General features: G+C 46.8%; 1 protein-coding gene across 4 annotated transcripts in view; it reads left to right on the top strand.

Annotated features, from left to right (window-relative positions):
* Positions 1-24,748, top strand: part of ASTN2 (astrotactin 2) — a 604,755-nt gene that overhangs the window by 525,297 nt on the left and 54,710 nt on the right. For all 4 annotated transcript variants that reach the window (XM_048822555.2, XM_075120548.1, XM_048822557.2 and 1 more), the window contains one exon: positions 20,729-20,870. In XM_048822555.2, the coding sequence (XP_048678512.1) occupies positions 20,729-20,870 (142 nt within the window). The remainder of the gene's footprint in view (positions 1-20,728; positions 20,871-24,748) is intronic.

Below are 24,748 nucleotides of genomic sequence, written 5' to 3'. Positions count from 1 at the left end.
GTCCTTTTATTTTAAATGTTCACAAGTTTCAACCAAAACAACAACAAAAAAGCAAACAGCAAACACATAAAAAGGAAAGTAGAGAAAGGGGAGAATAACTAAACAAAAAGATTTGGTTTCGAGAACTGAAACGTTTTCAGTTTTTCAATTTCAGGTTCTTTTGCATCAAAAAAGGGCAAACATGGACACATCTCACCACAAATGTTGCTATTGGGAAAAAGAGTCCATTAAAAAAATATTGAAACAGTTTCAAACAACAAATTTCCGCCAGCTGTATTACCATCTAAGGCTTCAATCCTGCAACCACTCACACACATACGTGACTTTAGTACCAGGACTTCTCCCAGTGATTGCAGTGGGACCACAGATGGTAGGAGAGTAAAGCAGGTGTGTTTTCAGGACCAGAGCCTTAACTTGGAAATAATAGACCAGATCCTCAGCTTGTTGTAAATCAGCATAACTCTACTGAAGTCAATGGACCTACACTAATATACAGGATCTGGCCCAATAGCAATAACAAATGAAGGATGCGTCAGACAGAGAGATGACAAAGGAGAAAATATGCCCATGCAATTGTGTTAGATTTCATTGTACGCCACTTGATGGCGTTTGGTGGTGGTGTTGCTGTTACTGATTTATCCTTTGTATGTGAGCAGAAGGGAAGTGATTGGGGGAGAGGACAGGGGAGGAGAAGAGGCACAATGAGACAGTGGCAGGGACTGAGGAGGAGTCAGGAGCCTTCACTGCAGCTGTTGGACTGGTTATATAACATCGACTGCAGGCTCACTGCCACTGGCCTGTCTCTGTGCGGATAAATCTCAACTCCTCCAGGAGGTGAAAACACATCACTGAAATCTGGAGGGCTCCGGGGGATGACTGGCTGGTAGGAAAGTTGACAAGCAGGAGCTCTTCCTCACTAGTATCATTCAAACATCTGCCACTGGAGGGGCTTCCTGGAGAGTGACACAATTCAGAAGCTGGGCATGTTCCCCTTTTTCTTACAGAGCTCCATTGGAAAGCTACTCCGGGAACCCAAACCCAGAGCCAGATGCTCTGCTGGCGTGAAAATCACAGGAGTTCCACCGAAGCCATTGGCTCTGTAGTGATTTGCATAAATTGGGACTCTGTCCCTCAGCCTCACATTGTCCCTTCCTCTATCTGCTGCTACCTCTCCTTCCTCTGATCTCAAGTGGGGAGTGTGAATTGAGCTGTTGGCCTCAGAGTGCGCGGTGTCTGTGGTGGAAGTGGGCCTGCTGTGTAAGAGTCTGTGTACTGTACATGGTTATGGGGATGTTTGCCATATGAATACACTGGTTCAGTTTAATAGCAGGCTGCTGGAAAGACAAGCAGGAAGGGAAACAATAGTTCGAGATAAGCCAGCTCCCAGTAAACCACTTCATGGCCATTAAGAGACAATGCCTGACCCCATTCACTGTGAAGATTGGACCTCCCAGGCTCCAGCCAGCTTACAAAACTTGTTTGGCCAGTGCTGGGGGCCATCTGCCCAGAAGGACTATAAAGAGCTAAAAAAGACACTCTCTGTCCAGAAGTCAGGGGCACTTGTAGCTGAGGAGCTGTGGCACCTATGGGGATATCTGAAAAGCTTAGGCTTCCTTCAGGGAGTAGTCAGTAGAGCTGGTAGGGAATTTGTCTTCAGAACGTTGTTGGTTGGCAAATGCCAGCTCTTCAGATCTGAACCTTTTCACAGAAACGCCTCAGTTCCAGTGACACTCTCATCAGGGAAGGTTTCTCAGATCCAGGATGGAATTTGTGGTCAAAACAGAGGGAGGCCCCAGAAAAGCTGCTGTTCCTTATTCAGAGCACGTGGACCGTGCACATGCCACGTGAGTGCGTGAGCCACCAGCCTATTGAACTGACGGCACAATTGCTGCTTTTGGAGTAGTTCCGCTTTGTATAAATATTCAAATAGTCACTGGGCCGGAGAGCAAGAGAATGATTTGACAGCCTGGTGGTTGGGCCCTCCCCTGCAGTGCAGGGGACCCGGGGTAAAGTTACCTGCTCTGAATCCAGCTGACTAGTGGCTATTCTGGGACGATGTTCTCTCCTTACTTCTTTTTTTTTCCCAAAAAGTGTGAAAGCTCTCATTTTTATTCCAACATAGAACAAAAACAAATGTTGAAACCTCAACATCTTTTGTGAAAGAGAATTCTTGTTTTCTGGCCAGCCCTGCCCTAATGGTAAGCAGCTAGATAAGAGAGACATGCATATAGGCTGCTTCTCGTTTTGAAATCCTGTTTTTCTTATGCCTTGTTTTATTTCTACTGTTTAGACATTTAGAAGGTTGTTCTGGTCACTCTAGTCACAGACTTCGGAAGGAATGAACTGCAGGCACTGGACAGCTGGACCTGATGTCTAAACACAGTGGATACCCAGGGTACTGTAGCCCAGGGGCCATCTAAGAGTGGGAGAAATCACTGCTTCTACCCCAGGAGAGGTCATGCCTGAGCCATGCAGTTTATAGCCTGACACCTCCAGGGCTGCGCTCAGAGAGACCAGACACCGCTAGCTCTGTAACCGTGACAGTGTCCACATGACAAACTCCAGCAGCACAGTTGCCCCCCTTGCTGGTGGACATGGCAGAAAGACCAGAGAAGAAAAGGGCTCAGTGACCCATATAGATGGTGCCTCCAAGCCAGTGCATAGGCTGGGCGTGTGTCAAGAAGCGTGCAATGTCTCTGCCCATGCTGATCCTGTTCTGTGGATATGCAGAGGACTTTAGAACCCATGGCTGTCCATTTGGATACCTTTCCCTCACACTAAAATGCCTGCCCTTGGATTCTCTATAATGACCTATAACAGCTATAAATGCCTTGCAGACAGACGGCATGTATGCCTGGATTCCTACCTCTGGTACACAATAGCATCATAGGACTGGAAGGATCCTCGAGAGGTCATCTAGTCCAGTCCCCTGCACTCATGGCAGGACTAAGTATTGTCTAGCCCATCCCTGACAGGTGTCAGCTAAGTGTCGCTAAGGCCATCCCCACTTCCATCGCACCTCTATGGGTCTGCCTCCATCTGTGTCCCAGGGACAGACCCTTGCTCTGGACAGCTTGCTGGGCAGCAGGTGGACAGAGCAACTCCTCTGATACCATACAGTGGCATTCCTCCTCTCTCCAAACAGTAAGCAGTGATTGTTCTAACTCCCTTAATGAGACTGACTATTTATTACAAAGGAGATTGCAGGAATCGGGAAAGGAAACAATTCCTCAGCCTGGCTAGCTCACACCTCACTGTGTCAGGCTGCCTTTGGTACTGAGCACATGTCAGAGCGATCAGAAGTGCTGCTGTGGAGTCATGGCTATTTTCTTTTTTATTTTATTTTATTTTTTACTATGTAAAGCTATCAACGGTATGGGTTAGGTATGAATTAGAGCCTTATAAAATGTGTTTACTCATTCTGTAACTCAAAGCGGGGATTAAACAGTAGGAAAAACTGAGTGGGAGAATTTTCCAAACTGAAAAAGCTTTACAGCTTTCATTGTGGACTGGTGAGAGAGGAATTTATTTATTTATTTAAGATAAAAAGAAGAGGGTGGGGATGGGCGAGGGGGAGATAATGGGTGGATGAAGAAATAGACTCAGGGGTAGCGAAATTAGCTCACACGGTCTGAACCCCCAATGGTCCCGTCTCCCCGCCGATGGCTTCCAAAAGGGCCTTCTCCCCACAGTGCGCAAAGCTCCCAAGCAGGGCCTGCTTTTCTCATCTCCTTGAAGGCATCTTTTATGGGGAAAACAGAGGCATGTAGATCCATGGCTGCTCAAGGGGAGAGGTGGGGGAGTGAATTGACAAGATCGAGGGAAGACGCAGCTGTGCTGAGCGCCCCGTGAAAGGGTTGAGGGTGCGGGGGAGCGAAGGACATGGGTGTAGTTATGGTATTATAGCCTACGTGCTATTAAAGCCAAAGCACTGGGGAATAACTGGAACGGTCAAGGGGGATGGAGATAGTGGTCAGTTCCCACGCGGTGTTGAGTGGCTCCCTGATAAGGAGCAAGGCGCATGTAACCTGGACCCTTCCCAGCTCTCATTTTCTCCCCTGCTTGAACACAACTTTCTTTCTTGCTCTCTGGGGCTCTGCCACCTTTCAACTCCCGCTCCCTTGTCCGTGAATCATCCCCGCTCAGTGGAATGGTGATCCTCGCACTATTAGTAAGCCTGACTCACCCTTCCCCTCCACACATTATTTCCACAGACCTCAGAGGGTTTTTTTTCCCCTTTTTTCTTTTTTGCCTTTTAATTTTTTCGCTCTGCTTTACGAACTTTTTCCGGGGGATAGGATGGGGGGAGAAGAGAGAGTGGGCTCGTTTGGGTAATTTTCCCTCTGGCTAAATGTCAGCATCCTATGCTTGGTGTCTGGGGCCGGGGGAGGGTTACAGGACTGCCAGGGGTTTTATTTCAGGCTTTGCTGGGAGCCAAGGGATTTGGGCCGGGAGAGACTCTCCCTATGGTTTTGACAAAGCCCCAGCCATCAAGCCGTGGTTGGATTCCATAGAAGGGAAGGAAGCGATGACATCGCTGTGCCAGCTCGGAGGCTTTCACCGCCAGGCACATGCTCCCTTGTTAGCATGGGTCTTGGAGCAGCTGTGGAGTCCGTTCCCCACTTGGCTTAATCCTTCACTGCTCGCTCTGGGAATCTCTCTTCCCTCTCCTCCCTTCTCTAAGTGGTGGGATATTACTTGGCTGCTGGCTACGACCCATCTCCGTATGACAGTGCAGCCGTCTAAGAGTGACTGGTGTTACTGGGGATTATGAGCACGCATGGAGGATTTCAGTGACTCAGCCAGAGGTTAGGGGTCTATTACAGGAGTGGCTGGGAGACGTTCTGTGGCCTGCAATGTGCAGACGGTCAGACAAGATCAGTGGTTTTCAACCAGTGATTTGCGAACTCCTAGGGTTCCTCAGACTACGTCTAAGGGGTCCTCAAAAGGTTGTCATTACCATAGAACAATGGTTTTCAACCTATGGTCTGTGGACCCCAGGGGGTCTGCAGACTATGTCTAAGCTTTCCAAAGGCACCCGCGCTTCCATTTAAAATTTTTTAGCAGTCCACAAATGAAAAAAGGTTGAAAAACACTGGACTAGGTGATCATTATGGTCCCTTCTGGCCTTGAAGTCTATGATTCTGATTCTGTGAGACATTTAGGAAAACAACTCAGACATTCCACCATGTGAATGCCATCAGCACCTTCCTCTCTCACGTGAAACAGACTCCCAGGAACTATTACATTGAGGGACAGCCATCCCCAGAGCTGCCCCCTCTGAAAATAGACTCTCCTGATGCGGTCACTCAAGATGCCATAAATTTGCCTTGGTGGCTGAGGCTGTGTTGTCTGACATTCAGAGCTGGGGGCATTCCTGCCTCTGCCAATGTCCTGCCATGTGATAATGTTGCTTAACCACCCCAGTGCCTCAATCCCCCCATCTGTAAAATGGGGTTAATGCTACTTATGAGCAGGGCATGATGGCAGATTACATAGAGTGGACTTGGAACCAGGAGATATGGGTTCTAATCCCAGCTGTTTAGCTGTCCTGCTATGTAGTGTTGGACAAGTCATTTTTCTGTTCCCCTCTCACCCTTTGTCTGTCTTCTCTATTTCGATTAAAGGCTATAAGAATGGGAGCTGCCTGTTACACTCATAGACATAGAGTTTAAGGCCAGAAGAGATCACCAGATCATCTAGTCTGACCTCCTGCATATCACAGGCCACCAACATCACTCAACACCCACACACTAAACCCAACAACCATGTGTATGTAGCACAATGGGACTCAGGTCTAGCCTGGGGCCTCTACACACTATCACAATATAAATAATAACGATCTTTGTGAAATGCTTTGAAATCTTTGGATGGCAAATGCCATATCAATGCCAAGTATTATCTCTAAGTGAGTAAGTGCTCAAGATTCAACATGGCAGAGTCTATTCCAGTGGAAATAGTAATGGAACAGAGAACATCCTGATACAGTCAATGGCAAGGAGAGGACAAGACATGGAAGAACTTCAATCTGAAGAGAGATTGAAAATGTTGAAATTGTTCTCCATAGAAAGGAGTCAAATGAGAGAGGACTTGAAAGATGCAGACAAAACAATGAATGGCACAAGAACTAGGAGACAGTCAATGAAATTGTAAGGCAATAAATTTAGACCTGATGTGGGGAAATCCTTTTCCAAACAGTGCACAATTAGCCTGTGAAACTCATGGCTTGAGTTAAAGTTGAGCATTGTGCTTAAGTGCATTGGTGGATCAGAGCCAGAGTACTCAGCACCTTGCAGAATCAATCCCTATTATAAAAAAAGTTTTCCTAGCCACCTCTCTTAGGAGAACCAAAGGGAAAATGATGCCCTGCTTAACACATTGTTTCGTGCAAAACTCTGAAAGCCTCAGAGAGCCCAGAGTCTTGGCAAATATGGCTGGCTGGAAATCAAGAATTCCTTTTTAGCAAAAAAACACTGAGGTTCTGGCATTTGAGTTCATTCCGCATCGCCCCGAAACTGAGACCTTTCAAAAAATTTCATGAAAAATAGAGTGGAGCCCCATCCCATAATAGCCCATTGGTTATGGCACTCCTCTGCAATGTGGAAGACTCAGGTTCACATTCCTTTTCTGCCCATTTCGGAGCAGATAAAAAAATGTTTTGCTGGGAAAATCTTGACCAGCTCTATTAGTTAATTTGCTTGAGGCTGTTGCCATGAAGACTTTAGACAACCTTTCTGCTAGTACAGTGGTAGACAAAGCTGTCTCTGAAGAGCCAATCTATAATTCTCTACGTGCAGGTCATTAGAGGTGCTTATTCTGCTGATGTTGTCTTCTGCTCTTTATACAACATATATAATACAAAGGAACCACATGAGCATGATGGGTTCAGATAGCTGTGTTTATGAACTACACACAACATGCAAGGCCTGCCTGCATATACATACAACATTGCAGCTCTGGCAGCCTTCTGGTGGCTTGTGAAACATAGAAGACAGTGAAGGTCACTAGAGGGCTCACAAACTATTTAAAAGGATATTACTCAGTCCTCATACATTACAGATGGGTTTCATGGAGGAGATGCATATGGCATGTGTACTCGGAAAGGTCTAAAGGAACTTGCCAGTTTTGGTATGGGATGCAGGACAGACACTGCTGGAATGGAGAACTACAGTAGTCACACCAGAAATGGAATGGGGGCAGTTGGCCATTATACTAGTGATGAAATAAAGTCATCCTCATTCAGAGAGTTCCAGCTCCAGCCTTCATTCGACCCAGTCATTCATTAAAAATAATCAGAATTATAAAAGAATGAATCACTTTGATCACCATTAGATCTGATTTGAAATCTTGGTTATGAACTGACCCTAATTACAAACATAGCCCTCGTTCAAGAACTGATCTCCATCCTTGCGCTTGCATTCACGAAGGGCTTGAATGGGTGATTTCCAGCCTATGAGTTCTTTGTGATCTGTCTGCTTCTGCTATGCATTATTTGTGTTGTCACGGCATATGTAGTTGGTCTCCTAAGTCACATGGCATGGCTTCTTCTCCCTGATTGGATGACTGAAAGTTTGTAAACAGGAGAATAACAAATTATATACTTCCTGGTATGAATTTTCGGTTGAAAAACATCTGTGATAAAATGTTCAGGATTCACCAATATTTTCTCAAATTCTCCAGTTGTCAGGGTACTCACCAATTATTGCCTTGGTTCTGCAAACACATACACACCTGAGTAAAAAGAAAAGGAGGACTTGTGGCACCTTAGAGACTAACAAATTTATTTGATCATAAGGTTTCATGAGCTACAGCTTGAGTAACTGTATGCATCTGAGTAGTTCCATTGAGTTTAATGGAATGGCTCACATGAGTAAATTAAACGTGTGTAAAGGTTTGCCTGATCAGGATCAATAATTCCTCAGGAATCATAGTGAAGCAACTCCACACTGTTATTTATGAGAGTGTTCACTACATTCCTATCTTTTTTTCCAAATCACTCATCGGTCTGTAATAACCAGTATGGCACCGTTATTCCAAATCACTCACAGCCAGGGTGTAGATCATCAGAGGTTGTAAATTGACATAGCTCTATAGTCTTCAGTAGAGCTAGGACAGTTCATACCAGCTGAAGATCTGACCCCCGGATTTTCAGGTGTTCAAGACCCCAGTGGGAGGCCAGATGTTCCAAAGAGCTCTGCTCCCATTGAGGTAACTGAATAAGGTCCAGATTTTCAAACGTGCTGATAATCCAGCCCGAGTTGTGAGTGCTGAGTCCTTCTGAAAATCCTGATCTATGACATTATCACTAGCACGCTGCAGAAATCAGCATCTGACAATATCACCTGGCTGTATTCAGAAGAAAATTGGGCTGGACACAGAGTTGCTGCTTTAAATTGGCCACTACTGACAGTAGTGAACTTGGGTGCATTAGTCCAAGCCGCTCTCCGGCACTGAGCCAGGAAGTATCGGAAGGGGCCAGGAGGGGGGGAAGGCAACGATGATGCTGTAGAACTAATTTTTGGATCTTGCAGAGCTACAAAAGGTCCATTTACCCAAAAAGTGCAAAGAGAAGTGAAGCAGAGAGCAGGGGATTGCTTTTTGGCATCAGTTTACAGTGATTTGATTTGACAAATTACCCAGGGCAATTGTGTTTTTAGAGATTAATTACACACTCTGCGTTTCTTTCTAGGAAATGCTTTCCCCCGTCCCCCTTCTACCTTGGGATTTGAGGCCAGGGTGCATGTGTAGAGAGGAGGATTTTTTTTAAAAAAGCTAAGGATTCGGTACTGCACTGAATTGCACCCAATCAGTGAGGTCCCACAGGGTGTTAAGTCAATGGAGAATTTGGCCTTTAAGAGCTGGTCATAAGGGGGCGTGATCAGTAGAGTTGAAAATGAGGGATTGGCAGCACAACGTTTGGCAGGCTCTCTCTTGCTCCCTCGCTGGATCAAAGTCCCTACTTGCATTCTGTGGTAGGCCAGATGGTATGTTAGACCCAGTGGTGGAATTCAACCAGGGCTGGCCTTCCATCCACTAGGCTTCCTCCTAGTTCAGCAAAGATCCCCAGTGCCCCTAGGTGAAAGCTGGTCCGCTCTGCATTTGGGCACCCACCAACCAGCCAGAACCTCCCAATACCCTGGATAGACAGAGCGAAGCTGCACGGGGCTATGCTTGGGTCCATGAGAGCAAGGGTCTGAACTAAGCGTGGGGACAAACCCACCTGAGTGGTTTTGTGACCCTTTGTGAGCAATTTGGTAGTGAACTTCTCACAAGACTTTAAGCTCCTGGAGGTAGGGACTGTCTCTTTGTTATAGGTTTGTACAGAACCTTACTGCATGAGGCAGAGGTCTCTAGGTGTCACTTCACTACAAATAATAATGAGATGGATGCTTCTCTTAGTGGGAGACTGTCAAGGCCAGAACTCTTCCAGTCCGGGAGCAAGAGGACTTCTTGTGCTACCCGCTTAGCAACTGGCTTCATGAGGATCACTAAGGATCATTTCATTAAAGAAGGAGAAGTAGGGAAGTTTGCAGATGACACTAAACTGTAGAGAGAAGTACATATGCTGGAGGGTAGGGATAGGGTCCAGAGTGACCGAGAGAAATTAGAGGTTTGGACGAAAATAAATCTGATGAGGTTCAACAAGGACAAGTGCGGAGTCCTGCACGTAGAATGGAAGAATCCCATGCACCGCTATAGACTAGGGACCGAATGGTTCGGCAGCAGTTCTGCAGAAAAGGACCTAAGGGTTACAGTGGACGAGAAGCTGGATATGAGTCAACAGTGTGCCCTTGTTGCCAAGAAGGCCAATGGCATTTTGGGATGTATATGTAGGGGCATTGCCAGCAGATCGAGGGACGTGATCCTTCTCCTCTATTCGACATTGGTGAGGCCTCATCTGGAGTGCTGTGTCCAGTTTTGGGCCCCCTACTACAGAAAGGATGTGGACAAATTGGAGAGAGTCCAGCAGAGGGCAACACAAATGATTAGGGGGCTGGGGCATATGACTTATGAGGAGAGGCTGAGGGAACTGGGCTTATTTAGTCTGCAGAAGAGAAGAGTGAGGGGAGATTTGATAGCAGCCTTTAACTACCTGAAGGGGGGTTCCAAAGAGGATGGAGCTCGGCTGTTCTCAGTGGTGGCAGATGACAGAGCAAGGAGTAATGGTTTCAAGTTGCAGTGGGGGAGGTCTAGGTTTGATATTAGGAAAAACTGTTTCACTGGGAGGGTGATGAAGCACTGGAATGGGTTACCTAGGGAGGTAGTGGAATCTCCATCCATAGAGGTTTTTAAGGCTGAGCTTGACAAAGCCCTGGCTGGGATGATTTAGTTGGGGATTGGTCCTGCTTTGCAGGGGGTTGGACTAGATGACCTCCTGAGGTCTCTTCCGACTCTAATCTTCTATGATTCTATGAGTGAGCCTTAAAGAACAACCTATTTGGAAATCCCAGCCAATCCCTAATGAAAGCTAGGGCCCAGATCCTCAAAAGTATTGAGGTGCCCGACTCCTGTTGAAATCAATGGGAATTAGGTGCCTTAATATCTTTTTGAGGATCTGAGCCAAGTGATCAGAAGAACCAGCTCTGACAGCCTCTGCATGCCATGGGTGAGTCTGGAGAGGCATTAATGACAGGGCTAAATGCATTATCTCCCATCTCACCCCACCCCACCCATTGGATGGTGTCTTTTGCAGTTTGCACAGGCCAAGCGGGCTGGGTGCACATTTTGTCTGGATGCTGGTTTCTTGGAGGACAGGGATAGTAATGCTGGCTGCAGGGTGGGCTGGGTCACGTCCAATGGAGGGCTGTTTTCCAGAAGGTCTTTGCTGCAGCTATCAGGTTCTGCTGTGAAGAGCAGAGTGTCCAGAAGGCATAAATACTATGGTTCTGGGTGCTGTAGGGAATCCTAAGACAGACAGATACAAGCCTTTGGAAGTGTGCCATTTAAATCAAAGGGATTCATCTGAGAAATTAGCCATGCACACTGTGTTCCTGATGAGGGGCACTATGTGCTGGGCATTGCAGCACCTTCAAAATAAGACCATTTCCTTCAGCTGAGAAAGCTGCTATTGATTGCGGTCAGCAGTGCACCCTGCAATCTGGTGTGGGGTCTGCATCCATTGACTCCTAGACTCGGAAGGCTCTAACAGAGCCATCCTTCAGGTTTTTCGGACTCTAGACACATTGGGAAATGCTGTTCTTGTCATTTTAGCCATGCACAAATGCCAGCTGCCGTCGCTTGAGGGACTGGAAGACTCAAGGGACTGGATAAAAGATGGAGCCTTTTGTTATTATTCATGTATTGGTGTAACAGAGGCACATAGGCTCTGTATTGTTCTGTGCATGTGCAGCACCTCTTGCACTGGGGTCTTTCTCTCTGTCTGCAGCTCCTGGGTGCTACAGAAATAGAAATAATAACTAATATAATAATACCCACACAGTAAGAGACAGTCCCTCTCCCCCAAAGGGCTTATGGTCTAACTAGACAAGACAAAGAATGGGAGAAAGGAAGTACTGGGGAACTGAGGCATAGAAAGATTAAGAGACTTGTCCAAAGCCATAGTCTCAGTTAGCTTCCATGTTCCACTCTAGAAGTGGCTGCATCACAGGTACAGGCAAGGTGATTCCCGTATATAGTGTGCAGAGCTCTTGGAGGTATTCCAGGACATAAGGAGCTTTTCGTAGACTACACGCTCTTCAGGTCAGAGGCCCAGTCTTCCTGTGTTTGGCAATGGGAACTAGCACATTGTGGGCGCCGCTGAAATATAAAGAAGAGCTAATCATTTTTTGTGAATTCCCTTTGTGCCCCATGGCAAGAGAGGTGAGGTGGAAGGAGGGATCCGACCTCCCGTCCCCAGGAGTGAGGACACAGTTTGATTGGCATGATCACTGGGTTGGACCCTGTACATCAGAGTAGTTCCACTGACTGAAGTGTCCGCACACTGATTTACCCCAACTGAGGATCTAGCCGAGCCTCTTCGAGAGATACCTCCCCTCACATGGCGGGGGTCTGATCTGAAAGCCCATTGAACTGAAGGGCAGCCTGTCTCCCGAAGAACAACCCTGGGCCTGCACTCGGCATCGGTCGCTCCAAACCGAGCAGAGCAAATCTCAGGCTCCCAAACTTGCCCTCCTCTCTTTGCCCCAGCGCCTTGAGGACGGACCCTGGCCGGAAGGGAGGGTGCAAGGAGGACCCAGAAAAAAGCGATGCGTTTAGAGGCCTCGCCGCATCAGGTGTTTCTTGCAATCAGAAAACAAGACTAAGAAGGAGCAATGCAGGGGCGGCCTCCCTTCCCCCTGCTCCCATTGGCACCACTCCAGAGGGCACCGCCGGGGACGGATGTCCCAGCAGGGCCCCACCCGCCGCCTCTGGGCGCCGTCATTGGTGCCTGTTTGGGCTTCTGACATTCTATTCTGTTGTTCTTTCCTTGAAAATGGACAGGGAACTGGGAGCTGCTCTGCAGGCCTGTGCCTGTTCCCCATTACAGCTCCACCGGGGCTGTAACGTGAGAGCCTCTGCGCCGTGCCCACATGGCTATTTATTTGTCCATACCGACTTTTCCGTTGTTTTCATTAAGTTAGGCAGAAAAGGTTAATCTTCCTTCTGCTGAAGCTTCAAAACGAACCAAACTAAATTAAAGATGATTTTTAAGGACTTCCCCCCGCCCCTTGTCTTCCCCCCTCTCTCCACCACCCGAGCACCAGTTTTGAGTTGAGGTCACAATCAGTGATAGCACAAGAATAAATTAAAAACAGGTTGAAAGAAAAAGTAAGAAAGAAAGAGAAAAAGAAAACCACACTCAGAGGAGAGTGACTGGGAAGTTCATAGGGGTGGGTTTAGTCTAGGCCAATAAACAAGCTGTCCGGCCTGAGTGACAAATGGGCAGCTGAGAGTTCTCTTCCTCCTTTTCTTTCTAGGAATTGCAGCAGACCGTTCTTATAGAGCCTCCACTCCCTCTTGTTCATCTCCCTCCTTTGCCACAACGCCACATCAGGCCTGCCTGTGCCAGAAAGAAGAACCACAGCGCCCGGGGCTGAACCTTTGTGCACCCGCAAAGGAGCCTGGCTGAGTCATCCTCTCCCCATGCTTTATGTGCTGCCGTTCTCTCCATGACATGGTTTCTGAGCACGGGGGGCAATCTGGTTAAACAGGCAGGCGTTCCCTATGGCAAAAGGGCTTCCACATTCTTCCCCCAAGGAATCTCATGGGTTGATTCGCCTCTCCCCTCGTTTGGCTCTGCACAGCCAAGGAAGTCCTGTTGACGTGAGTGAATCTGCTTGTGATTTACACAGCTGTCGGTGACAGGAGGATTAGGCCATCGGTGCTGATTATAGTTCATACCAGGACGTGTGACTCAGAGCCTGCTCACAGCTAGGCCGAGAGACCAAGTGTTCGAGTCTCCGAACGGGATGCTGAGTCTGGTACAGGGTGGGGTGATGGCCTTCAGATGAGGCATTAAACTGAGTTCCCCTCTAAGGACTGGCCAGGTGGGCGTTAGAGAACCTGGGGCACTTTCAGAAAGATAACTCTGGTGGCCTACCCAGCCTTCCCCCTTGCACTGAACAGAACCTATAATCTCAGGGTGGCTGGGCGGGTAAGTTATTGCTGACCTGGTGCTTTGATGCTGCGTTCACAAGCCATTCTTGAGAGAGGAGGTTCTAATGAGGAACCTTGTCCTAGCAAGTTCTAGGAACAAAGTCCCTGGGGAACCTTTTGTTACCACCACAGATCTTGGTCCAGAGACTAAGAAAGGCTTGTGGAGGCTCACAAACCTAAGCTGAATCCCCTGCAACCCACTCCTACATACGCCATCTATTTTGCTTTGAGTTTTACGAGTTGGTTCAAACTGACACCTGGGGGTCACGGAGGGCGGACTATGAACAGAACCTAAATAGGTTTGTCAAATCCTAATCCAGTTTGAATGGCCAAGTTTCACATAGCTCTATCAGTGGATACAATAATAAGGGGTCCTGTAAAGGCGCTTTGAAATGTACTGCAAGGCAGAGTGGGCTCGTGCACGAGCCATCGTGCAAAAATCACCCCAGGGAACTGGATGTTTATGGAGAGGCCATTCCCTGGTAGCACGGAGGTAGGAGAGGGATAGGGCATGTAATTTGTGACATCAACTGGTGTTATTAGCCAACTGGATTGTAAAGAATTTGGAGCCGGGACCATCTTTTACTCTGGGTCTCTGCAACATCTAGCACAATGGGGCCCGATCCTGATGAAGTTATCTTGGCCCTAAGTGATAAGCCCAGGTGGGACATCCAGATTGGAGCTGGTCATTTCTGACTGTTGCTTTATCAGTATGGGAGGGGGGAATTTTTTATTCCTGCTAATTAAAGACACACCAGGCTGGCCTGTCAATACAAACCTCTCCTGCTCCAGGGAGGTGACCTAATTAGCTGTCATGTACTCAGCTAGGGATCTTCGTTTTTTCTTTGAAGGCCAATAATGCAAAAAACTGCCACAGTTAGGCTGGGGTGTCTGTGCTTCAATACTGTTTTAGGGGGCTGACTTCCTTCTTTAGATTGATGGGGGGTCTGGTTTCTAATGACCTGCCTCATCCGATAAAGGATATGGGCAGCTTTGCTAAGGAAGCAGATGGGGGGCAATTCAGTATTCACATTATTTCAGCCCCAAGCTTCCTGTATTGTTCCACTATTGGAGGCTAACTCTGATATAGAAGGAATGCCATCTCTCAAGTCAACAGAGGAATTTGGACTCCATGTTCATCCAGGCCTCCTGGCTGCTGAGCTCCTCCCAGACTTCAGTGGGGTTTGTGGGTGCTCAGCACCTCATAGGTTGTGGTTCTTGGACAGGAAAGTCCACCTCTTTTTAAAGCATTGATTTTCTGCTTCGTCTGTATGCAAAGTCTTGGTGAGGAACATCAATTGTGGCATCAGATTAAGGTCTAATATGTTCTTCGGGGGGTGACTGTATCCTGCTGTTGGAGGGAGATGATATTTTCCATATCTAATGGCTGTGGCCCTTGCGTGAATGAGTATATTAAAGACACTGTGATGGCCAAGATTTTAAAAAATGATGAATGATTTTGCATGCTTCCAACTTGAGACATCTTAAAGGGGCCTCATGTTTCTGAGGATTCAAGTTGGAAGCACCCAAAAATGGAGGCACTCAAAATCACTAGCCATGTTTGAAAATCTGGCCCAAATGTGCTGCTTTCAGAGGCTCATAACTTTCCTAAACTTCTATTTTGGGGGTCTGGTTTTGTGTTCATTTTTTCCCCCACACTTGAACTCTGGTTTGTGAGGATATTACGGAAAGTTTGAGCAAATTCCTTTCAGCTACTCCTGGTTTATGAGAGGGTGAATAAAGAGACTTCCCCCCGCCCCACATGTTAAAGAAAAATCATGGTTTGTTTTTTAATTGTGGGAGAGTTCAAAATGCAGCTGTGCCTTTAAGCTGAAAATTGGTAGATAGTTTGACCTTTAGGTAGCCTATGGGATAGCCAATTTTCCCTTGAGCTGTGTTACACCTGCGGCCATACCTGCCCCCACATCTGCTGCACTTGTGAACCATAGGCATTGGCTTCCTGGCTACTACCTACACATAAATGCTCCTGGCCTCCAAGCTGCCAGGGCCCAATGTGTGTGTAGGAGGGATAGGGGAGGGGGGTGGCGGCGGTTGTTGAGAGCACAGGAGTGCTAGGCTCCCTGCTCTCAGTTCAAGTGGCTGGCCCCAGCTCTGACACATCTGGCCCTAGCCCACAGCGGCTGTTGAAGGGAGAGTTCTGCTCAGTTTTAGGCTGGAGTGTACCCAGGGCAGATGGAATCCTCCAGGAATTTACCTGCCCAGCTCTAGTAAGTCTCTGCTGATCAAGTGTGAACTGCAGTGTTTCAAAGGCTTATCACTTGGCCAGATGTGGGCAGATTATTACAGGGACGGCAAAAGGCACATTCTGTTTCACACAGCAGTAGGTCAAAGCGCACTGGGGAACTTGCATGTGCAGTGGCAGGCTCCACCTGGACAGTTAGTGTGTAGTGCACTGGAGAACTGTAGAGGTACACCCCAGCTTGCTACACGCTATCTTCTCCTCTGGAGAAGCCCCCTGCCAAGTTGCAAGTCCCTGCTCCAAAGCATGTGAGCATTTCAAAGAAAGGTTTCCAAATATTTTTAACATGTAAAACAACATATTTTCTCCCTAGCCTCATTCTGTGAACTGGCTGAACCACTGCGGGTGAAATATTCCAAAATCATTCAGCCAGAAGCAGACATTCAATGTGTGCATTTTCAGCCCAAATGGTTAAACTCTGGCAAAGTTATAAGCAAACTGAAAACAGGGTCTTAAAATGGGAAGTGTCAGACAACCTTAGTAATAGGTGAGCCTACCAGCCCTGCCTATTATACTACAGTAAACATCTTTCATTCCTACTCCACCCCCATCCTAATGCGAACAGCTGTGGGTCAGTGTGATAAACTTTGTCAATGATTATTTGCAGTTATTTCTGTGGATGGGGTTTTTGCATTCCAGGTGGCCTTGCTCCACGTGCTGGGTCTCGGTCCCACAACGTTGTCCCTGCAGGTTGGGCCTCTGCGTATGTCCCATGGAAGCAGGGAGCTTGCAGCTAGTCCTAGCCGCTCATGTGCCAGCTCTCTTGAGCTTAGCTTGTCATTCCTCTAGACCAGCTACGCTTCTGTCTCACTCCCCTTCTTGCCCAACCTCCTGCTGCCAGGCTCCATGGAACAGTGCAGGGCGAATTCACTGGGATCTAGATAACTAGCCATGGTGGCAAAAGCTGGAGAGAATGGGATGCAGGGGATGAGTCCCAGCAGACAGAAAACAAAATGTCAGAAGTCTGGTTCCAGCAAAATGGTGACTTCCGCCGCATAAAGGCTAAATTCTGCAGCATCTTGGAAAAAAGCCATAGGCTATAAAATTGTAGAGTCTACAGGGCAGGTCACATCAGACCACACCTCCCAGCGTTATTGTTCTAGGCTTTCTGCAGGCATCACTCCGTCAATTTATATTTGGTCAAGGTTATTTTTGTAAGCACGGGTGTGATGGATGTTATAGCGAGGATTGAACTAGGGTCCTCCAGAGCTGTAACTGTAAGTTGCTATAGCTTGAGCTCAAGCTCTATAGGCAATACTGCTAATTATTCCTCTTTGGTAGATTGCCAGAGATGAGGCCTGCACACGCTCACCAGCAGGTTACACTAGAAAAACGTTTTATTTTATATGAAAGCAGAGATTCCGAAGCACAATTCTGCAGCAAAGGGATATTCCATGGCAAATTCTGTGGCTATGAAATACGCAGGATTTTTATCTAAGGTACCTTTTCACAGAGCATCCTGGCTTCTGGTCAGCACAGTTCTTATGCAACTATTTATCTGCCAACTTGAGGACGTTTTTCATGTTCATGCGCTAGATTGGGTCTCAGGAGACCTGGGTTCAATAGGTGGCTTTGCACAAACACATCTCTCTGTGCCTCAGTTCCCCCAGTGTATCTGGGGAACATTAGTGCTCTCCTGCCCCAGAGGGGTGTTGTGGTGGTAAATTCATTAATGTTTGCAAGGAACTCAGATATTGCAGTGGTGGGGTCCAGAGAAGTAACTAGACAGATGGGTCCAATTTTCAAAAGTGCTCAGTGCCTGATGTTCTGGTCTCTTTAGAAAAACCCAGATGGCGTCTGTTGGTGTCTGTGTGGGTGCTGTGCTGGTCTCAGATCCACCCCACAGTGCCTGTTGGAGCAGTGTGAGACTCCTGGCTCTGACTTCATCTCAGAACCCAGCCCATCCTCTGGCTTGCCCGGGTCACCTCTTAGGGCTGGCAGTGGAAGTGCCAGGGCTTTGGAATCCCCTGCAGAGTGAAAGCAGCAGCCTGATAAGAGATCCCTGCCTATCACATGGCTGGGTTGAGGGAGGACGGGTGTGTTCTCTTTCTCTCTTGGGGCTTGAGGTAGGGAAAAAGCTTTTGGGGGGATTGTAACCAGCATTTTCAGGTTTGTTATGTTCATGCCCATTGTTCAAAGGCCCTTACAAAGGACTCGGGCATGGAGTTTGCTTCCCTTCCCTTGCTGGTTGCACTAAAGCACTTGTATGCTCTGCCCATCACGTGCATTTATTAACTCTCATTGTGAATGCAGGTGCTTCCATAAATCCTCAGCTAGACATAGCTGTGTTTCCCTAAAACTCTGCAACTGCAAAATAACATCGAACCAGATAATGAGTGACTGTTGTTTTAAGTCAGGAGAGCATTGGCTGTGCAGCAAGCAGTGATAATCTCTCTTGTGCCCAAACATTTGCACTAGACTCACTAGAATGTGCTGTGTCACCTCAACCCCAAACATCTTCTGGTTATCCTCAAGTAACCTGTGACCCTGTATTCAGAACAGGAACTTTCAAGACATCAGCAGCAATTCCAGACAACAAAGCTGTAATGGTGGAAGGTCAGTTTGTATCTGAACTATAATGGTAACCATGCCTATATGCTCGGGTGCATTGTGTCTGTTCAGAGGTACAGGGCATCCGGTCTCAAAGAACAAGGTCTAAGTTAAGCAGTAATGAAACCACAATTGAATGAGGTGGGCACCAAGATCATGAGGAATAACACAGGAATTGCCAGACAGGACCAGACCTGTGGTCCTTCTACTCCTGTGTTCTGCCTTTGGCATTACCTCATGCCAGATGCTTCAGAGGAAGTCAAAAGAACCCACAGAAGACAGATGTGGACTAATCTGCCCCCACATTAAGTCTCTTCCTGATCTCTAATAGTTAAAGATTGATTTAAGCCCTGAAGGATGCAGTTTAATATCCCTCCCAAAATTTCATAACGTTAACTATTCTTTCTCTAGATTTTCTTGTTATCCATATAAATGGCTGACCCCTTTTTGAATCTTGGTAAATTCTTGGCCTTAATATCATCCTATTGCAATGAATTCTACAGTCTGGTTATGTATTGTGTGAAAAGGGCAGGAAGTTAAGGTTGGAACCAAGGGCCAACCAGTTCAAAGCTGGGTTTGTTTTTTTGTTTTTAAATCTGCCCAGAAACCCAGAGAGTTTAAGTGACTTGCCCAAGGTCACAGAGGAAGTCCATGGCAGAGCCAGCAATTGAACCCAGATCTTCTGCATCCCAGTCCTGTGCTTTACCCAAAACCTTCTTCTCAATCAGACTTCCTCAAAATTTGGTTCAGGTCCATCTCTAATAACAATGTTAAAATATGGAGAGCAGTAATGGATCTGCCTGAAAAATTGTTTGGAAACAGCAAATCATACCGAGAGCCTGGGCCTGAATGGTGCATTAAGATGAATAATTAAGAGTTGGATTCCTTTAGGAAAGGAAGAAATTTATTGCTGCTCTTCTCTCCAGTCAAGGGGGACATTTGTTATTGAACTGTGTAATTTGTGACAAGACACAATTTTTGTGTGTGCTATCTGGGTAATCAGCCTGCGGGAATTATGCATTCCGTGTTGATTACACCAATGTGTTGCTTTTCACATTTCATACCAAGAGTTTAAAATTTATGTTCCATTTCTGTGGTCCTTAATCAGATTTACTTTCAGTTAAAAATGCAAAGAAAGAAATATGGTCAGAACAGAATTCTCTTCTGATATGAGCCATAAAACCTTGGCACTTCCATACAAGGTGCCCTGGCACAAGCGGGAATGAAGAGTCTGATTCTGAGCTCACTCACACCAGTGTAATTCAACTAATTTCAATGGAATTACTCCCGGTGTACATCAATAGCAAGGATTGAGTCTGATTTTCCACTGCTTTGCCTGTGAAAAATCCAAATAGTAACTCACTTCGCGCTGGTATAAATAACGGTACGTAGGGGAAAGCAGTGAGGAGTCAGGTCCTAGAAGTGTAATTAAAGGGATGCTGTCAACTTAAATTGGGTCATGCTGTAAAAACTGAGTGGTGTAGTAGTAAAAATAAGCTTGTATAAAACCTAAGACGTACAAAAATGTTCCTGCGTGATTATTATTTATTATTATTTTAAATTATAATAAAAACGGTGGCTTTAAAAGAAGCAATCATCTCCCTGCAGTGTTTGAACTGCAAGTTCTGCGGCGTTTAGAACCTGATGGGGAGACGGTCTGTGAATGGGAAGTCATTGCTTTTTGTTGTCCAGCCAGCCTGAGAGAAAAAGCAACAAATAAAGAGCGTAACCGTGACAAGGACATGGCATTTCTAAAATGTCCTTCAATGCCGGTCATCTAAGGTGTTAGTAGTAGCCAAGGTGAAGAAACCTGTTTGACTGTGACAGGTGCTTTTTTGAAAAAGTGATAGTGTCACTTTAAAAACAGAATCGGAAATCAGAGATTTTTGAGGTGGAAAAGACCAACCAAAGCACTAAGTCCGTTTTCTTCCAAAGAAGGATACATTGCCCCATTAGAGGACGTAGGTTCAGGGTTCAACATTTGCAGGGTCATCCCTGGAGTGAATCTGTGTGTTGCCCATATGATCTATGAGTGCTCATATTGCCCAGTCCAAGCTGTGAGTCAACTCGGTCTGGATTTGACTTGCAGTGTATGGGCCCTGCAATGGGCTTGTATACTGTTGGTGGCCCTGCACTGTGTATGTGCAATGTACCCTATAGGAGCCCTTGGTGCAGCTTCTTCTTTTCTGATTACCTGCAGGCCTGTGCTGTATATGAGTTACTTTAGGGAAAGGCTCAGGAAACAATGAATGCCAGGGCTGGAGATTGAGCATGGGGTTGCTTAGCTTTATTAATCTTGCCCTTCTGCTCTTTGTTCTTCAGGAGAATCCTTGAGCTTTGCTGATGATTTGCTCTCTGGACTCGGAACTTCCTGCGTGGCAGCTGGCAGGAGCCATGGAGAGGTCCCAGAAACCAGCCTTTATTCGGTCATTTTCAAGTGCCTGGAACCAGACGGCCTGTACAAGTAAGAAAGTGATGGATGTAGGGTGGGATGGGGAGGAGGGTTGAGAGATAGCATATAATGCAGTTATTGGTTAACATTTTGATTGCAGTAGTGCCTAGAGGGCTGTACCAAGACAGGGCTCCGTTGTGGTTGGCACTGTACAAACAGGTTTGTTGGGTGCGCATGTCTTGACTGTGTGTTAGGAGCCGAGACAGGCTCAGATCATGAAACTGAGATCCAGTTGCCCAGCATTGGAGAGACTGGGGCTGTTTGGATCTGGGAGTTTGGTTCGGTTCCACGAATGGGTAAGTGGGATAAAAGAGATCCCACTGAGGTAATCGCAACTCTCTGATATCATGTGCATGATGGGATATGGTCTGCCTCACTCTGATGAATTGAGCCAGCATCAGGGAGATTGGAATCTGACCCTAAAGGGAGTTCCTCAGAGGCAGCAGATGGGTTTGAGTCCTTGCCAGATTCTCCCCTCTCCATTTCCCCGCTTAGCAGGCAGGGCAACCAGAGGCAGTATTATGAATGTTACAGAATGGCTTAGAGTCCTCAGTGTGTTAGACACTGTGCAAACATGCTGTGAGGGACACGCTCTGCCTTGAAGAGTTTCCAATCCAAATAGACAACGGAAGTGTCATTGTCCTCATTTTTACAGAGGGGGGACTGAGGCGCTGAAGGACACAGTGACCTGTCCAAGGTCACATAGGCCCAATTCCCTTGCCTGTGCTTTACCTGCAAGACCACCCTTCCTCATGTCTGTGCTTTCTGTGCGCTGCATCCCCCGCGTGGCTCAGTTGGCGTACAGGGGACGGGGAAAGGTAGGAGAGCAAACGTAAAAAAAAGAGAAAGAGACAGAAAAAGAGTTGAGAGAGAGAAACACCCAGGCCTTAACGTCAGAGCGGCTGTAATAATTAAAACACGTTTTGTAGTGAGTAATGAAACTTTTTATGGGACCACAAAGGCAGTTAAATTGAGAGCTGGCAAATGGACTGTCAACGAGAACTTTTTAAGATCTTGATTAATACTTTCCCTTCACCTCCCGCTCCGCCCTCTCTTCCCCACCCCATTAAGTACGTTGACAACCTCCAAAGAGGGAAGAGCTTTTATTGCACAACTCTGGTGCTGTGCTGCATCTGGGAGCAGGCTCCAAATGGTGCTTGCCATTGAATAACTCTAAATGTTTCCTTCTTAAAATATATATAGGTATGTAATATAATTATTAATATCACTGGGAATGAGCAGATGCCAGGAAGAGTCTGGAACGGAGCTGGCTAATGATTTGCCTCCAGTAAAATCTCGTCACTTGCGAGCTATTGGCAGCTTGGTCCTTGGTTGTCAGAAGGGATGAGCAATTCTATTGGCCTTCCAGTCTCTGGGGAGGCTAGTCTTGAGGTTAAAGCATTGGGCTGGGAGTCAGGAGAACTGGGTACTGGGTCCAGACTCCCTGTATGACTTGCCAAGGCACCTTTATGACTCAGTTTCCCCATTTGCAAAATAGGGGCATGATCCTTGCCTGCCTCCCAGAGAGCTGTATGGCTTAATTCACCAGTGTTTGTAAAGGGTTTGGGGATTCTCAGGTCAAAGATGCAGAGCTTTATCATTTGTCCAAGGGCATGTAGACAAAGTGTTGTCCTCTCCTTGGGCCAAAGGCTCCTCTCTGCTGCACAGCACTGAACCCCATAGCAATGGAGATGGGGAGAGGTGGTCCTCAATTAGCGAGCAGCCACCAGCATCCCTGCTAGCTACTCTCAAGTAGAACATGTGTGCATTAGGGAGTGTGTGGCTGGGTGGATTTGGGAAGCTGCTGCTCTGTGCAGTCCGCCTTCAGGGGAAGTGGGCCAAACCTCCGTGACCGCTTGATGTATACAATGATGCAGCAGCCTTCTGTACTAAAAGCCTGAGCCACCTCCCGTTGCAGTCACTGGGAGTCTTTCCACTGACAACATGGGCTTTGGGTCTAGCTCTCTATCTCCTCTCTTCATGCCTTTCAAAGACAAGTTGGAACTGGGAGAGCTAGCAGATGTTCTGGGAGTATAGGTGGGATTTGGGAGGCACACAGAGAGGCTCCATGCATCTGACTAAGGATCTGTGGGGCTGGGCAGCCATTTCCCTGGGGATCCCAGAATGCTACGTGCACACCAGCACATACACACAGATGCTAGCATCTGTGCACACACACTGGTCCATACACACGTATATAGGGGCTGATATGTGTATACATCTAAACATACACATTCACACACTGGTACATGCACACGTCAGTACGCGCACACACCTGTCTGTAAACATACATGTTCACATGCAGTGTGTGCGTGCACACACCCCCCCCCCACACACACACACACGTAGTGTAATCCTAAGGACTGTTCTCTGCAAACACCCATACAGTTGTGACACAGAACGCAGAAAGTCAGGGCAGTGACCTGTGAGGCTAATGCTCTGTTCTGAACCCACGCAGACACAACTAAAACAAAACCCTGGGCACAAGGTTGGGTTTAAAATTGAATTTCTTCTTCTTGTTTCGCTTTTTTTTATTTTTGTGGAAAAATCTCTTTCTTGGAAGACTCTAAAATGGGCAAAATCCAGTTTGCAGCAATTCGGTCAAGAGCTGAGATTTCTTTCAGGCTGTCCGGTGAATGCACATGCACTGTGCTGCATCAGTGTTTTTAAAAGGCAAACCCTTTTGCCGTCTGGACAGTTGGAGGGCATCATCTAAAGAGAGCGACAGACCTGTGCGATCACACAAGGCTGATCAAATCCGTAAATGTGGATCTGACGTCCTGTCCATTTGGCTTTTCGTTTTGAATCACCTAAAGCAATTAGGCAACACTATTGACGAATCGCTCAGTGCATTTCTGTCCTTAGATCAAAGCCAGGATTCAGTTTTTTAAGAAAAACAAAATCTTTGAACAAACAAGCTAACTGATTTTTCTGTTTTTGAGGTTTCTGTAATTGAAACAAATAAACTAACAAAAGCAGAACTAATTTGTATGTCTTTCTTCATTTTCAGTTTGATGAGAACAAGTTCCCTTCCAGCTTGGGCTGTTCTGCTTGTAAAACATTAGGGTTGTTACACCAATCCTACAGCACGAGCAGATATAATACACACGTGCCTACCTGTAAACACATACACATGCAAGTGTGCATACACACAGATACCTGCGTACAAATGTGCACACACAAATGCATGCATGTACACACAAATCCATACTGAAAACACGTGAATGCCCACTTAAAAATACACAGCGGTATTGCTTGTGGGTGTTTTTTGAGAATACAGTATTTGGTGTATGTCCCTTAAAAAAAAAAAGAGAGAGAGATGAACTAAATATCCTGCTGGCAAAATGTGCCATGAGCAAGAATTCCTCTCCCCATAGAACAGCAGAACTCAGGCAACCCACTCACTCCTCCAAGCCTGGTCTGGCAGAGCCACCTCCATGTCTGGTCAATGCTTGGCTGCTCCTGGGACAACCAGCAAGGGGCGTAATTAGTGCCAATTGTACTGATGGTTTTGTGATAGTGCTGAGACCCCGTAGCTCATTGCACAGCAGCCATTAAATGGGAAGGGCTGTCCATTGCATCTGACCAAAGGCAAAGATCAGCCTAGAGGTAAAAGGTTCCATCACCCATAACCCAACCCCAGAGGTCCACCAGCTTCCTTTATTCCCCTCTCCTAAATGGGACTTGTTGGGTTATCTCCTTTTGCACACCGCAACCTCCCTACCCCTGCAACCAACCTCCCCCGTCTCATCTCCTTACCTAGCTGCTCTCCGAGCACTTAGGACACCAGTTTACTGAGCTGTAAAAGCCGTCCGCATCCAAGTGCTGTACCTGATCAGATGCTGGAGAGCGGGATTGCTAGCCAGCATGTTTATTTCAAAGCACTTGGG

This window comes from Caretta caretta, chromosome 16 (genome assembly GCF_965140235.1).
Source record: "Caretta caretta isolate rCarCar2 chromosome 16, rCarCar1.hap1, whole genome shotgun sequence".
Taxonomy (NCBI): Eukaryota; Metazoa; Chordata; order Testudines; family Cheloniidae; genus Caretta; species Caretta caretta.
The sequence above is the reverse complement of the archived record's forward strand: the minus strand, read 5'-3'. Positions and strand labels throughout refer to the sequence as shown.